Source organism: Mangifera indica, chromosome 1 (genome assembly GCF_011075055.1).
Source record: "Mangifera indica cultivar Alphonso chromosome 1, CATAS_Mindica_2.1, whole genome shotgun sequence".
NCBI lineage: Eukaryota > Viridiplantae > Streptophyta > Magnoliopsida > Sapindales > Anacardiaceae > Mangifera > Mangifera indica.
The window spans coordinates 20,155,167-20,170,695 of NC_058137.1; the positions used below are offsets into that span (position 1 = coordinate 20,155,167).

Genomic DNA, 15,529 nt, shown 5'->3' on the forward strand with positions numbered 1-15,529 from the left:
GTAGAAATTACTAAATATTAATCAGATAATTCCTCTGATTGATTCATTATAGAATGTTGATAAAATGTAAGGTAGAATCCTTAATTATTGATCCTGAAACCCATCATGTCATATTTTTCATTTTCAATAAGATTAATGGAACTTGATGGATATTATGATTTTAATTAATACATCAGCTAGCTAAATTTCCTGCATTTTTAAGTAAAGAAATAAATGAAAAAGAAAAAAAAAAGATAGATTCTTTAAATCTCAATTAATATACTACCAATTATGATTTAATTTAATTATTAAATACTAATTAATACCCCTATCCTCCCCCAATCACCAAATCAAAAGCCAGCTTAGAATATCTGAACATATTTATTATCTGAACTCAAGAATAGTTAAATTGCAATTTAGAGTCTGATATTTTTATAAAGATTTGGGAGAATTTTGTAAATTAAACTCAAAATAATTGTAATAATAATAATAATAATAATAATAATAATAAAACAAGGATAAATATATGCTGTGTGGAAACAGCAGTATGTCTTGAGTTGTGGAGTGAGTTTGGAATTACCCTTTGTCTTCCCATCAGTTTCTTTCATCTCTCTCTCTCCAATTATTTCCTTTTCCATCTCAAAGATCAGTCTAAATAGTCTGTTCAAACAGTACACAGATATACTCTTTTTAAAGATGCGCTTCTTTCTTCTTAATTTGTTTCTTTCAACTTGAACCTGTTTAGAGCTTAAAAAAATCCAGTACTTTCTTATTTCACATATCAGTTTAACTCATTTGCCGTTTAACTTTTGTTGCCCTATGGAGTTCGTTTAGATTGTTGCTAGTGTTGGTGTGTGTCTAAAATATGGATTTTGGGATTCTGGGTTTGGATGGTCTTGTGGTGGGTCCTGAAAATGGAGCTCCATCTTCAGTTTCAGTTTCAGTACCACCTGAGACCATGGCAAGGGTTGTTGTTGGATCTAGGTTCTCTAAGCAAGAAAGATCCGGCTCTGGTGAAGATGACCGGGGAGCTTTAAAAATAGCCAAAACTGGTGACTTCTCATCAGCTTCCAAGGCAATGCCATTACAACAAGGCATTCCTTTGTTAAGATCTAATCCAATTTTTTCTGCTTCTGGTGAAACTTCTCGTCAACCGGGGCAAATGCTGAGCTTTCGTTCAAACAAACCAGAAACTGCATTATTCAATAGGACTAATGCGTTTCTTGAGAGAAGCCCGCAACCCACTGTGTTACCTTACTACAACCGCACACCTCTTGCTTATCCCAGACCTGCAGGTATATTAATAATATACTTCTGTGTTTTGTTTGTTCCGTTAGAACTGTTTTGCGGGTTTTGGGGAAATTTGTGTCGAAGGGGGTGAATATGGAAATTTTTGGAGTACGGGAGTAAGTTTTTAGTTCTGTTATGGGATTTTAATCTCGGTAGGGTTGAAGGTCTTTTCATGGGCATTCTGAAATTTTAAGTATTTGATTCTTGAGGAGAGAAAGTCCTGTTTGGTTTTTCTTCTTTTCATCACTAGCCGGCAATTTTTGTTGTGTTCTGTAAAATGTTTAAAAATATAGACTTGCAGGGGAAGTGAGCAAGAAATATTCGGAAAATCAACTGTACCAGCTTGTATGAGCGATTTGTTTGTCTTTGCCTTTCTCCTTTTTGTGACTTTTTAGCTTTATAGCTTCCTTTTATCCTGTTAAAGTTGAAATTTTCCATACATACCATGAATGTCAAGAGCCTAAGATAGTCAGGTTTACATTTTACAGGTGATAATTCTGGAGGATTGAATGTAGTCATGCATGGGGCTTTTCCTGGGGTTAAAGGGCCATTTACTCCTTCTCAGTGGATTGAACTAGAACACCAGGCCTTGATCTACAAATACATTAGCTTAAACGTGCCTGTACCACCCAATTTACTCATCCCCATCAGAAAGTCCGTCCAATCATTTGGCATGCCTTACTCAGCTACTGGGTCCTTTTCTCCCAATTCATGTAAGCTTCTTCTCTCTGAAAAGCTCTATGCTTTGAGTTTTTTTGTTCCCAATTCATGTAAGGTTCTTCTGTTTGAAATGCTATATACTTTGTGTTGTTATTGCTATTCTTTGAGTTCCTTAATTTTATTTTATGTGTGGTGTTTGGGTTTGTGCGCTCCTGTTAATTTTTTAGAAGCCATTCTGTTGCAATCAACTGGAGATTCGGAATTAGCAGTTATTACATTCGGTTTTTGCAGAAAACATAAAGTTTTCTGTTAATCTTTTCTGAGTTTCTTGGTATAAAACCAGGATGTAAGTTCGCTATAGAGTAACACTTTGCTTGATAAAATTTAGCATCTTCTTTGTTTTCTTCCTTTTGGTTGGTTGGTTTGTTTCTTTTCTGCTTTCATTTATTTATATATTTTTAAATTTGTGCAGATGGATGGGGGCCTTTCCATCTAGGCTATGCTAGCAACACTGATCCTGAGCCAGGGAGGTGTAGGCGAACAGATGGAAAGAAATGGCGGTGCTCAAGGGATGCTGTTGCTGACCAAAAGTACTGTGAAAGGCACATAAACAGGGGCCGCCATCGTTCAAGAAAGCCTGTGGAAGGCCAAACTGGCCATGCAGCCTCTGGGACCACTAATTCGATGGTGGTGCCAATGACTTCCTCCATGTCAACATCGATGATAACCAGTGATGGTGCATCCAACAGTCTAGCCATCACCCAGCACCAGTTCAAAAACTTACAACCTGGTGCTGCCGCCAAATCTACTGCAGATGCCTGTGTCAGCAGGTGAAGCATAAGCTTTAGAATTTGAGCATTTATCTGTTTATCTTATATGCTTTGATTTTTAAAGATGATACTGCAGTTTATGGTTTTCATACTTATACTCCCATTTACCTTTTCCCTAATAAAGGTAATCCAATTATTCCTTCTACTTTGGCAACAAAAACTAGTCCTAATGTTTAAGACTTAGGATTCCAGGATATATTTGTAATTGTTCTGTTTAGTAATTTGGATAAGAGCCATTCTGAAAAACGACATAATTATAAAATTCTAGAGTTGGACATTTTTTCTTGTCTTTTGCCTTTTAATCTTCTTTTTCCCTTATTCCCTTGTAAGGATCTTTTTACTATTTATTTCTCAGTAAAGTGAATTTGCGTGGCAGAGTGCAAGATTCACGAAGTGTCTCCATGATGTCTTCCACCATTGACCTAAAATCTAATGAATCTACTTTCCCTGTTACGAAACAAGACATTCCATTTGAAAAATCCTCTCAATCTGTTTTTGGATTTCTGTGCTCTGACTCCCTCCTTAATCCTTCCCAGAGGAGCTCATATTCGAATTCCAAAAACTATGGTGGGTCTTTCCTAGACTTTAATGACAGTGAAAACCAAGATCAAAATCCTCTTCGGAAATTCATGGATGACTGGCCGAAGGATGAGTCAAGCCGTTCCATTCTTACTTGGCCTGAAGAGCTTAAATCAGACTGGACTCAACTATCAATGTCAATTCCTATAGCTTCAGAATTCTCATCATCATCCTCTCCCAACCGTGAGAAACTGGCTCTATCACCCCTTAGGTTATATCGTGAGTTTGAACCTACCCAAGTGGATTTGGGGTTAAACAATGATCTCAATGAGCCAACCCAAAAGCTAACAAATTGGATACCAAAGTCTTGGGGAACTTCAATGTGTGGTCCTTTAGGAGAGGCCTTGACCAATACCTCTAACAATGTGGTTACCTCCGAGAGTTCATCTCTTAACATGGGAACTGAAGGGTGGGATAGCAGCCAGCAATTGGGATCTTCTCCAACAGGTGTCTTGCAAAAGTCAGCTTTCTGTTCACTCTCAAATAGCAGTTCGGGGAGCAGTTCAATGGCCGATAACAAGAAGACACATGATGGAGGAAGCATTGGTGATGCCTCAACTCTTCTAAGTTCCTCCTCCATTCCATCCCTGTAATCAGTGCAAGATAGTGATAGTCAGAAGTAGCTGGATCGGAGTGGAGAGCTTAGCAGCAACTATGTTTGTTGTACTAGTTTCTATGATTTGTTCTTCTTCACCATGCAGTTTTAAAAATTTACTCAGTACTTTGGCTAATCACTTTGTTAAGCATTGGCCATTCGAACTCATGAACCTATGGGTCTCTACAGTTTATGAATTGAAGTAATTTATGATATGCTTAAGTTGTTGCATACATTTTTGTTGATAGCCTAACATTTGGTTGCTGGAAGGGCAGCTTCTCTTCACATAATGAAGCTGTGAAATATATTTTGTTTTGATTACGCTAGACTCCAAAGTAGTGGGTTAGCTGTGTGAACTGGACCATAATGTTGTTATTATCTCTCCCCAATCTTTTTCCTGTTGGTGGATTCCTTGCTCCCCAAATATCAACATTATGGAATTTGTATTACACTATTTGGTAGATTGGATGGAGATTCCTTGACTCCAGGCAGGAGGCACTCTTGTGGCTTGCCCACCCGGCAGATCCTTGAGTGGCCCAGCCACTGACACTACTTACACCATTATGAACTTGGCTTAACTTTTAGTCATCATTTTTCTCAAGACTGGGACCTATTCTCCATTGCAAATTGGACTCAGAATATAAGTAAAATGATAATAGTACTGGTCGAACTGTTTATTTCATGATGTTTGCCAGTTTACTCATGAATTTTTGTCATCTTAACTTGTTTTTCATTGCTTGTCCGTTCTGCAAAAGCAGTATTACAAATAAACCAGACCTGCATAAAAGTTGACAGATAAGCATGCCCATTACTAAATTATTAAAGTGATTGCTCAGACATAAGGTTGAAATGTAAGAATGAATTTTACATTTGGGCATTATATGTTTGAAACATGTCGGATACGAAACATGTTTTGCAATTCACGTACTTTTACAAGCATGATATTTAGTGTCATAAAATGGGCTGCAAGATTTAGTAGAATGAATTGTTGATCTCTCAAAATCTCAATCACAGAGAAGTAGGTGAATATTCTTCCTCTTTTCCAGGAAAGACCAAATTCCACAATATATTCTTGCTCTTTTCCAGGAAAGACCAAATTCCACAATATATTCTTGCTCTTTTCTACAACCCACCCCGTCCTTTCTGCATTATGGTAATCAGAGTTTAGAAAATGAATTTTCTCATAGGAGAAAAATAATGTCCAATTGTAAATTGATGATAGCAATTGTTACGGTTTAACCTGAATGGCCGTTTGATTTATTGTCTAAACAAATTGTTCCTCCATTCCAAGGTAGGTAGACACAGCACCGAATTGGGCTGGGTCTAGAATGGCCTGTCATGCCTAGGGTCAAATTGTACCTAAATTTGTCAATTGGCAAGCCTTGCCAGCTCACTAAGATTGCAAGGTGCGGGCAAACCCAAAACCCCTTAAATCGCGCCTTCATTAACCCTCAACAAATCAGCCCACAGGTTTTGATCTAAGACCCTTGACAACCTGCACAATGGGCCAACCTACTTCCCTTGACATGTCGATGAGCAGGAAAGTCTCCAATGAATCCCAGCAATCTAAATTTAGCTTGACAGATTACCAACTTGTTCACCATTACTGATTTAGTGAGCAAGCCGCATATTTCTTAAACATCAAAAGCTTTAAGCAGAAGAAAAAACTGATTTTAGTACCCAGAAAACTAAGCCAAACTACTTCAAACCAATTTTATAGTGAATACAAAATTCCTTTCTGGACGTTACTTGATTCAGATTAAGCCCTCCATCTAATCATTTCAACAAACATATATTTAAATTTTTAATGGCTACTGAAAAGGTGGAGTAAATTCATTGTTGAGATAAACAAAGAATAAAAATGATTTCATAATGTAATTTTCGGAAAAAAAAAAAACAAAAAATCTATCCGGCCACAGAATTATTTCTGCTTCCAAGTTGCAACTTCATATTTTCAGTCGTCCAATTTATGCATTACATTCGGATTCATTGGCAAGAATGATTCGAAGCAATAAAGAAAATATACAGTCTTTACATTTTCTGAAAAATCATTGTTTAATTTAATAGCATAAAAAAAACCCAAAGCCATAAGGAAATATAGAACAAAAACAATTGCTATCAAGTTCCATTGCTAAAAATCAAAAGAAAGAAGATCAAAATTTGAAGTGGGAGAGCTCATATTCTATGGGTGTAAAAGAGTCTGTCATGCATATACGCATTCAGAACGAGGAATTATCTTATAATCATCGCAACACCCACTTCATTCATCTTTCAATCTGATCAAAAACAAATTCAATAATGGCTCAGACACGCACAAATGCTGTCATCAAATTAAAATCTATTTGCTTTGGTCCTTATAAAAGCAAAATCGAATCAGGATCGAGAAATGTAACTTGTCATCATTGCCTCTAAAACCCCAAAACACAACTACAAAATTTTACTAAGAAAGGAGAAAAAAACTAGAGAGAGGCGGAGAATAAGAAGGGCTCTGTGTCTGCTGCTTCCTTGGTTTAAAACCCTAATCACCGTGTAGGGATTATATAGACAGCAAGAGGTGGATGACTGAAATGACATGGCTATCCTTTAGTTTTTGGGCTTGGCCCATGATGTTTTTGGGCTTGGCCCATGATGTTTTTGGCAATCCTAGCGGGCTGGCAACTCAACATTCTCAAACTCTTGTAATGGCTTCATCTCTTTATCTCCCAAACTTTAGTTCATTAAATTCTTTATTTGTAGGCTTAATCTTTCCCAATCTCTTTCTTCCAACTGAACGGTGAAATTTTATGTTTGTCTCCAGTAACTCAATGACTAACCGTCATTAACCGGAAGTGGGGGGAGATGAGCCATAATTTCATCAAATGTGTGGGGAGGTAAGTGATAGTTTCTCATACATGCGGGGCAAATGAAAAATCTAAATCCACAAGGTAGGTCACATAATAACCCCTAGGGGCGTTCGGTCGAAGATTTAAAAATTATTTTTAAAAATGATACAACAAATAATATAAAAAAGAATTTGATTATTACTTATATCTTAGCTATTAAAGAAAATATCAAAATAATTTTAATTTTGTTACTACTACAATAAAAATGCTCTCATTTTTTTATTAATATATCGAGAAACATAAAAAATAATATAAAATAATTATAACAAAAATATTTATATAAAATAATTAGTTAATATTCTTTTATTATATTCAACTTAATATAATAACTATTTATATTTACTAATTTTTATTAAATATAGTAATATACAACGTAACAAAAAACATCATACATAGAATAGCAAAGAACAATCAAGATTTTTTTAATAATATATCAATTTCATTAATCATAAATGAGCTACAAAAATATTTACATACAACTCACAAAGCTTTACAAAATTGGCAATACTAGTCTATTAGAACTATTACTGTTGGATTCGTGTGCAAACAAACACAAAACTTAATAATTTGCACTGTTGAATTGCTTCATCTTCTTTATACTTGTTGACAGAAGGAAACCCATAACAACTTGTACTTGAAAGAGTTTTCTTTGTCGAAGAGAAAGATAAACAATGCTTTTAAAACGGATTAGTAATTGAATCGGTTATCTTATTAATTTATAGTTGAATCGATTTGATTAGTTTAATAAGTTGATTTTATTTAAAAATTTATAAAAAATAAAATTAATCAAAATACCCATACCTATAGAGATAAGAACATATAATTTTTAATGAGTAACAATTATTCATTTGATTTCAATTAAACAATTAAAATTAAAAAAATCTCAATCTTATGATAAAAAAAATATAATTCTGTAAATTATTACCTATAAAAGACGTTTCAATGGATATCAAATATTTTTTTCTTATTTTTTATTTTATTTTTGAACTTATTTTTCCTTATAGACTTTTAGAAATTCATCTAATGTAATAAAAAATAACCAAAACTAAAAAATAATTAAAATTTAAAAAAATTCAAAATTTTGGTTAAATCTAGTTTTTGACCAAATCAATGAAAAAAATTATTTTTTTATATTAATTGAACTAGATTTGGAGTCGATTTTTAGTTCAATCGATTGAACTGATTGATCTGATTCAATTTTAAAATAGTTGAAGATAAAGAACATCCTCTTGCACAAAAGTCCTCCTTGCAATTTCCTAAAATTCACCATTTAACAAGCCACTAATTTATAATTAAAGCTCACTGTTTTATTAAGAAACACCACAGTCCAACAATTTTTTGAACACAACCAACAAGCCAATTCAATATTCTTCACATCCTTCCTGAAATAAATTATGTAATATTTGGTTTGATTAGAAATACACTGAACCTGTTATTATACATTCATTCATCTGCCATCATAAATGTTATAACACTATCCTCCTATAAGCATATAACCCCAAGAAATCATCTATTTTTCAACAACTTGACAAATTCCAAAGTAAAAAGGAACCACAACAATATCAAACCACTCCATGAGCATATAATTCTCTTATACAAAAGGGTAAATTTATCATTTTAATATAAACTAAAAATAATAATAATAATTAAACTATTTTTTGTGATTAAACCAATTATATCGAATATGACAAACTTTAAATTCAATGAATGACTTCACAACTATTAAATTAAGTAAGTCAAAAGTTTGATTTTAATGTATTATCAAAAAAAATTTAAATTCATATTTTTTTATGCATAAAATCTTTTCTTTTACCGTTTAAGTTATCTGCGAAGGATAGGGTTGGATTCGAGCCGAGCCAGCTCGGGCTCGAGCTCGGCTCGGCTCGGTTCGAGCCCGAAATGAGCCGGGCTCAGCTCGGCTCGATCGAGCTCGAGCCGAGCTCGAGCTGGCTCGGTATATTTTTTTTAAAATTTTTTTATACAAAACGGCGTCGTTTTGATTTTTATATATATACAAAACGGTGTCGTTTTGATATAAAAAACGAGCCGAGCCGAGCCGTTACCGAGCCGAACTGAAAACGAGCCGAACTCGAGCCGAGCCGAATTCGGCTCGAGTCGAGCTCGAGCCGAACTCGAGCCGGCCCTCAAAAAGTCGAGCCGAGCCCGAGCTGGCTGCGAGCCGAGCTCGGCTCGGCTCGAATCCAGCCCTAGCGAAGGAGTCTATTTACAATATTTACATATTATTATTTTCTCATTTTTAAAATATTATCTCTTCATCTTCTACCACTCATTTATTTTCAATAAATGCCAATATCATTTTTCTTTCTCCTCCTCATTTCCATTGCCTATTCTTCTTCTTGTTCCACTCCTTTATTTTCAATAAATGTCTTCTTCTCCTACTAATGTGTTTCCAATGAATATCAATAAATCTCTCTTATTCTCTTCTTTCCATTCCCTTTTCTTCTCCCACTATTTTATTTCCAATAAATGTCAATGTATTTCTCCCTTTCTCTTCTTTTTTCTCCCACTTATTTCCTATGCATTACCATATCTTCCCTTTTATTCTCTTACTTATTTCTTTTTAATAAATGCCAATATATCTCTTCATCTTCTTACTCTCGCTCCTTTTTTAACTCATGTAAATCTAGGGTAATTAAAAGATTTTCTTAGAAAATTGAAAAATGAAAGAGTGATAAAAGGAGAATAATAATTGTTAGTGTTGGTGGTAAAGATGACTATAGGAAAAAGATGAGTGATAGTTGATGGTGAAGATGAGAGAAACAGAAAACGATTGATTGCGGTCAATAGTGAAGAACAAAGATGACAAAAGGAAAAGGAACTAAAAAAGAAAACATAAAGAATTTCTTTAGAAAAATAAAAATAATAAATTATAATTTATGGAGGATAAATTAGTAAATCAAATAATATTGGAAGATAGATTGGCCAATTAAATTTCCATACTTGATTGTGGCCTTTTTATAATTTTAATAAAAATTAAAAACACATTGATAATTAAAATTTTTATTAAATATAATAAATTTGTACCATTATATTAACAAAATGAAATTTATTAGTATAAATGAATAATAAATAAAAAAATTAGATTTTTTAAATTTAAAAAAAGTAAGAATTTATATTTGTAGCTTTACCGTGCCTTTGGACGGGAAAAAAGTGATTTGGCCTATTGTTAGCGAAGAGAATATTGTGACCACATCTATATATCATAGTAAAAGTATAATAATTGTCCAAACTTTAGAACCGTCTAAATTGAAAAATAACATAATCATGGCTGGCGGCTAAAGAAACCAAAATTGCACGTGGTTAGAAGAGAGAAGAGAAGGATCTAACTTCTTTCGTGGCAGGAACCCACAGCATAATGAGGCTTTAAAAACGAGAGAGCTGGAAACATTTACACCCACAAATATTTATTTATGTGTAATGATTTAATTTGTCTTTTTGAATTAGATTATCGTTAACGGTAGAAGATGCGCCACTTGGTCTCCATTTTTTTGGGTATTCGATATATTCTGGAAAGCCTCATAACTTATTAGAGAATATCGTTATAGTAAAGCAAGTTTATGATAAGAAACTGAGAACATGGCTTTATGAAGGTGATTTGATATCGATACCCACCACCAGTGCAAGTCTGTCAGCTGCCGACCTTTTGAATATTTCGCTTAATTTAGCTTTTTTGTGCCATACATGGCTTACATATGTATGACCTGCGGTCAACAACCGTACCAATGCAATCGGTGCAAATTGCTAAAGCGTTTTGCTTCTTCAACTCTTGCCACAAGAAACAAAAGAATGGGGAACTTGTGTTGTGTATTCCTTCCTTCCTTCCTTCCCAACACAGAAAGCACGGGAAAGGTCTGCCATATTATGCTATCAAAATGTCAATACATGAAGGCAAATGATGTCGTTAACATTGAACCTTGGATCGTGGATCACTTTTAGATGTTTCGATTAGATGCATAAATTCGTATGTAATTAGTCGTATTCTTTTCTTGTGAAGTCATGCATGACATGACATGACATTAATTTGATAACTTAAAGGAGTGAGATAACTCTAGAACTATCATCCACTTTCAATAAAAATTAGTACATCTCATTGTCTATTTTCGTGTGGAATAATCGGAATGAAGCCTCCGGAGTTTTCATTCTCCCTTTTTCAGTTCTGAAAAATAATTATTTTTTCTTAATTAAGTTTTTTTTTCTCCCTTTTTCAGCAACTATTTTATCTCTAACAACCTCTTTTTTTCTCTCTCTGATCATTAGCTAACTCTCTCTCATCATCAACCGTGAGTTAAGAAATGGACTAAATCTTGGGTGGGAATAAATCTTTAATTCAAATCCGAGAAGATAGATGATAACATTTAAGAAATGGGATATAACTGAAAAAATGAAGATCATTATATTTATACCTACGACCGAAGATTTCAGCCAAATTTTTTATCAAAGTAATATGCGGGGAATATCCATTGCTTTATGTATTTTTGTAGAAAAATTTCTTCCTACTTTCAAATCGCAATAACTTACCTAAAACAAACCACAAAGGCTTTAGAATTAAATATAGCACAGCGTATATTTCCTCCTTATTAAACCCTAACTTTCAATTAAGTGTCGTAAAAATGTGGTGACGGTTGCCTCTTTTCAATTTTATATTTGCTACTTGGATTTCGTTCTTAATCAAAATTTGTGCCCCCCCATTTCTCTCCTTTTTTAAGGATGATGTCACTAATCACTTATTATTATACACCTAAAAGCTCTGATTGCCTCTGCATTTTCTGATTAATTAAGTAAAAAAATAGAGGATTAGTGAGAGGGAGGGCTATACTTTTTTGATTGATTAGAAATAAAGCAAGAAATCATTCGCTACTTGTGATAGACTCCTAACCATGTCCTTATTTTATTACAATTTTGCCCTTCCATGACAACTATCAACCCATGATTGATCGTTTGCTTTTATAAAAGAGAAGTGGAATCGCCAACCTTAAATTATTAAATTAACCTGTCTTTTTACGGTCTCAAATGACGCAATTATCCTTGAATAATGGCTTTGTTAATGATATTTAATATGAATGAAGGGTATTTAAGACTTTGCAAGTCCTCCAAGCTGGGAGTTTTACATTATTTATATCCCTTGACTCATTATTAAATTTAAACACGGCAATGATTTGATATTTTTAAATATTGGCATCATTTCCCTGGAATTTTCAGTGGCTTGCCGACTGGAGCAACAAAAACAAAACACTGGCTAATTAATTTTTTACACTGTAATAATAACAATGATAACAACAAAAGCCGCGGTTGCCCAAAAATGACCGAAAACCCCACCACTTATATATCTTAACTTGAACAGCTAATTTTAGTTACATAATAAACGAGAGAAATTGAGACGACTCTTTGTTCTTGTTTTACAGTTTAGTGGAATCTTTATTATAGTTAAATTTATGTGATTATTGACGGGGTTTGTTAACTTGTGACGTTACTGCATGCCCATGCAGACGTAAACTGTTGGAGTTGCCGGAACATCAACAATTCACGCAATTCCGACAGTTTACGTCGGAGCAAGCTGTGCTCGGATCGGAGCCGATCATTGTCTGTTCTTACAAGTTGCCAGTGAAACAAAACAAACTGCAACCGGTTTGTTAGTTCTCGGTTCTCCATCTTTAGGCGGTTCAGCTGGCTCCTTAGGTTTTCTAAATGCCTCTGTTTCCGCATGCGTGACCTTCTCGCTGACTCCCGGTTCGATAACATGCGTCTTTGCTTCCGCTCATCGATAACTGACGCCGGAGGTTTCGTTTCATCGCAACCGGAGTTTGAGTTGGTTTGTTTCTGGTTCATTTCATCCGAACCGGAACTCGAAACCACTGGTTTTGGGGGAGCTGACTGGGTTACGGCTGAAAATAGGTCACCGTCCCATGGGATGAACCGATTTTCAAAGTTTGAAAAAGGGTTTCCGATCGCCGGATCCGATGGGGATATCGCCGGAATAGCGGACAACATGACTCAGAATTTTCTTTAAGTGAGTAGAGGAAGGAAGGAGAGAGAAAGGGAAGAACTGCAGTGTGGGGGGCTCATATTTATGGACGAAATGCTGAGCCCACATGACGTATGTAGAATACGACTTTATACGTATTTTGATTTGAAACCGTATTCGTCTTTATCCGCAGTATGCTCAGGTGTGTTAACTTTTGAGTCAGGTGGCACTATGGTAGGGCTCAAGTGTTGAGTTACTTTTTAAAGCGACATACACTAATGGGGTCCGTTTAAAGATCCGTTTCTAGCTTAGTCATGAAGAAACAAAATAAACGGGCCTACAATGGACACGTGTCGTTGACTGATTAAGCCGGCGTGTGAGGAGCCAATGGTTTCGAGAGCTGATGACGTGGAGAAAAAGTAAGAAGGTCGGCTCTGCTTTTGTGAGCCGATGGGCAGATTAAGCCGTTGGATATTATAAACAATTTTCCTTTAGTTTTTTGGTCAGAAAATGAAAGTGACGGCGATGTTGTAATGGATAAGTATTTTTTAAGCCACGGCGGGCATGCTGAATGCCCACTCCATCAATAATTGTCACAAAACAATTAAAATTCCATATTTTAATTCGGAATAAAGTTTATAAAGTAAAGCATCAAATCTCAATTTATAAGCAAGATAAGTTGGAATATTCTTTTTCTAAGGACATAAAACTATCAAAATCTCTTCATTTAAGTAAATATTCTTTTTATTTGATTAACTGTGGAAGTTAGATAATTTATAAATAACAAAGATGTAATATTCTTTAAAGAGATTGATCATTTAGAGAGGCACGAGGCCGGCAAACACCTATATATTGGCAAAAGGATACTTGAGTTTTCCTCTATAATTAATATATTTTTTATAAACTATCTGTGTAACTTTTTCTTAGTCATTGAGGAATAGGTATAATAATATATATTATCAAATTGAGGTCCTTTCCTTGCATGTTTGATCCATGCAAGCTCATTATAAAACCCATTAAATATGTTTAATTAGGAAATTATTTTTGTGAAGTTGTGATTATGATAAAGCTGCAACGACCATTTAACTCCCATAATTGTGTATGTTAAGCCATTGGCTGAGATTTCGCAGCTGGCTAAAAGCTGTGAATCGCTCACTCTTGTTCATTACAAAAATTAAAAGATCGGGCAGGCTCCATGTGAAAGATCCCCACTTTATAAAGACGGTGCTGCCTATTCTTTAAGGGGACACGTAAAAGAAAGTTGAACCATTTAAACTTTGGTGGAAAAAAAAGAGAGATATCTGAAACTTCTAAACTAGGTAATTTTGCTTGAGAATGGGTTGCTTGAAATGAATATATATAGTAAAGATGTGTAATGTGATCTTTCGTTAACCACTTGTTTACACAATTTAAATTTTTTACAAAAAGACCTGTGATAAGAGTAATAAGAATTGGTTAATCAATCCTAATACCTACCATGACGAGAGAGAAGTGAAATATAAAGAAAATAAGATATAAAATTTTTTTAACATAGTTCAATTCGATGGTTGAAAACTTAGGATTATGTTTGTGTTATTAATTATCGTAGATATAATGATATGTCCCTTGAGAAAGACTTGATTTTGGACAAAGATTCAAAAAAGGATAATTGAACTTCTATAAAAACCATCTATCTTGGAACAATTATTATGCGTGAGATCTATAATGTAATGATAAACTAAACTCCACATTTCTTTCTATCCTTTTGTGTCCATTTTTTCCCTATATTAGTCTTTCATATATATAGGATGAATAAGAGTTACATTCAAATAATTAAATTTGAGTATTTCTAATTGAAATACGGTTTTTAAGATATATTTCTATTCTAACTGAACTAAAAAAAAATAATTATATTAATGATATGATCTCAATTTGGTAAAAAAATGATAACTTTCTCATGTCAATAATAAGGTGAATAGGAAAAAGATCTTGAAAATGCTAGGAAGAAGAACTTCTTTGTGATGTTCTTGCTATCTCTAAAAGTTGTAATATGATAAGAGTTACTTTAAAAAACAAAAAGATTTATGGTCCTAATTCAATGGAAAGCTTTGTGTGACCTTGACATGAATTGTTGTTACAATATTTTTCATCAAAATGGGACATGTTCCTATCACTCGCCCCATTAATTAACAGGAGGTTTTGATTCATTTCAGTCTATTTGATTTACTGCCCACGTTAATGCATTGATTTCTTCTCAATCATGTCCATTTCTTATCTAATAATCTTTATTTCTACATCAATTCTGATCACTAGAGGTGGTAGTGGCCTAAGCTTGATATATGACCCATTAATTAGTGAATCGTACCAAAATCTATAAATAAATGGGAAATTAATTAAAATAGGGGAATAATTTGTTGTCTATACCAATTTAGGTCAAAAAAAATTTGAGTTATACTCAAGCAAAACCTATAATTTGTATCAAAAATACCTTTCCATTATATTACCTTCTCCTTCACCATTTTTCTTTCAACACAAACGACAATCACACTTAAATAAGACAACATTACTTAATCAACAAGATCGTTATAGTCCATGTAAGCATTTTGACTCAAATGTATATTAAACAAAAACTTTCATTTGTTTGTGTTAGTATTGTTAGTTTCAAGCATTTGAGAATAAAGATAACAACGTTGATTTTTGAAAGAATGTGATGCTTCTTTTTGTTTTTTGGAACTTTAAACAATTACATAAC

The 15,529-nt window shown here is 34.0% G+C and overlaps 2 protein-coding genes, 1 long non-coding RNA gene and 2 other non-coding genes across 6 annotated transcripts; 1 reads left to right on the forward strand and 4 right to left on the reverse strand.

The window, feature by feature from the left end:
* The first annotated feature begins 529 nt into the window (after nucleotides 1-529).
* On the forward strand, nucleotides 530-4,164 carry LOC123214244 (growth-regulating factor 1-like). Of its 2 annotated transcripts, none has more exons than XM_044634025.1 (4): nucleotides 530-1,274; nucleotides 1,758-1,982; nucleotides 2,402-2,759; nucleotides 3,115-4,164. In XM_044634025.1, the coding sequence occupies exons 1-4, from the start codon at nucleotides 845-847 to the stop codon at nucleotides 3,929-3,931; spliced, it is 1,830 nt and encodes a 609-aa protein (XP_044489960.1). In that variant the 5' UTR covers nucleotides 530-844; the 3' UTR covers nucleotides 3,932-4,164. The 2 variants fall into 2 exon arrangements, with proteins under 2 accessions (XP_044489960.1, XP_044489962.1); XM_044634027.1 differs by having other exon boundaries at nucleotides 531-1,274; nucleotides 3,136-4,164.
* A 613-nt stretch (nucleotides 4,165-4,777) lies between these two features.
* Nucleotides 4,778-6,434, reverse strand: LOC123193722. Its single transcript, XR_006497125.1, has 2 exons — nucleotides 5,174-6,434; nucleotides 4,778-5,076 (listed from the first exon to the last, which is right to left on the reverse strand). It is a non-coding gene; the product is annotated as an uncharacterized LOC123193722 (long non-coding RNA).
* Nucleotides 6,104-6,189, reverse strand: LOC123196170. The gene has a single exon (XR_006497625.1). It is a non-coding gene; the product is annotated as a small nucleolar RNA snoR8a (small nucleolar RNA).
* Nucleotides 6,232-6,341, reverse strand: LOC123196193. The gene has a single exon (XR_006497630.1). It is a non-coding gene; the product is annotated as a small nucleolar RNA snoR126 (small nucleolar RNA).
* Nucleotides 6,435-12,055: 5,621 nt separating the features above from the next.
* LOC123216251 (basic leucine zipper 4) lies at nucleotides 12,056-12,884 on the reverse strand. The gene has a single exon (XM_044636658.1). It carries the CDS (start codon nucleotides 12,822-12,824, stop codon nucleotides 12,291-12,293), a length of 534 nt encoding a protein of 177 aa, XP_044492593.1. The 5' UTR covers nucleotides 12,825-12,884; the 3' UTR covers nucleotides 12,056-12,290.
* Between the last annotated feature and the right edge of the window lie 2,645 nt (nucleotides 12,885-15,529).

Coding starts and splice junctions, on each gene's coding strand:
- LOC123214244 (XM_044634025.1), top strand. CDS start 845: ATGGATTTTGGGATTCTGGGTTTGGATGGTCTTGTGGTGGGTCCTGAA. Junction 1,983..2,401: donor GTCCTTTTCTCCCAATTCAT/GTAAGCTTCTTC, acceptor AAATTTGTGCAG/ATGGATGGGGGCCTTTCCAT. Junction 2,760..3,114: donor GCAGATGCCTGTGTCAGCAG/GTGAAGCATAAG, acceptor TTTATTTCTCAG/TAAAGTGAATTTGCGTGGCA.
- LOC123216251 (XM_044636658.1), bottom strand. CDS start 12,824: ATGTTGTCCGCTATTCCGGCGATATCCCCATCGGATCCGGCGATCGGA.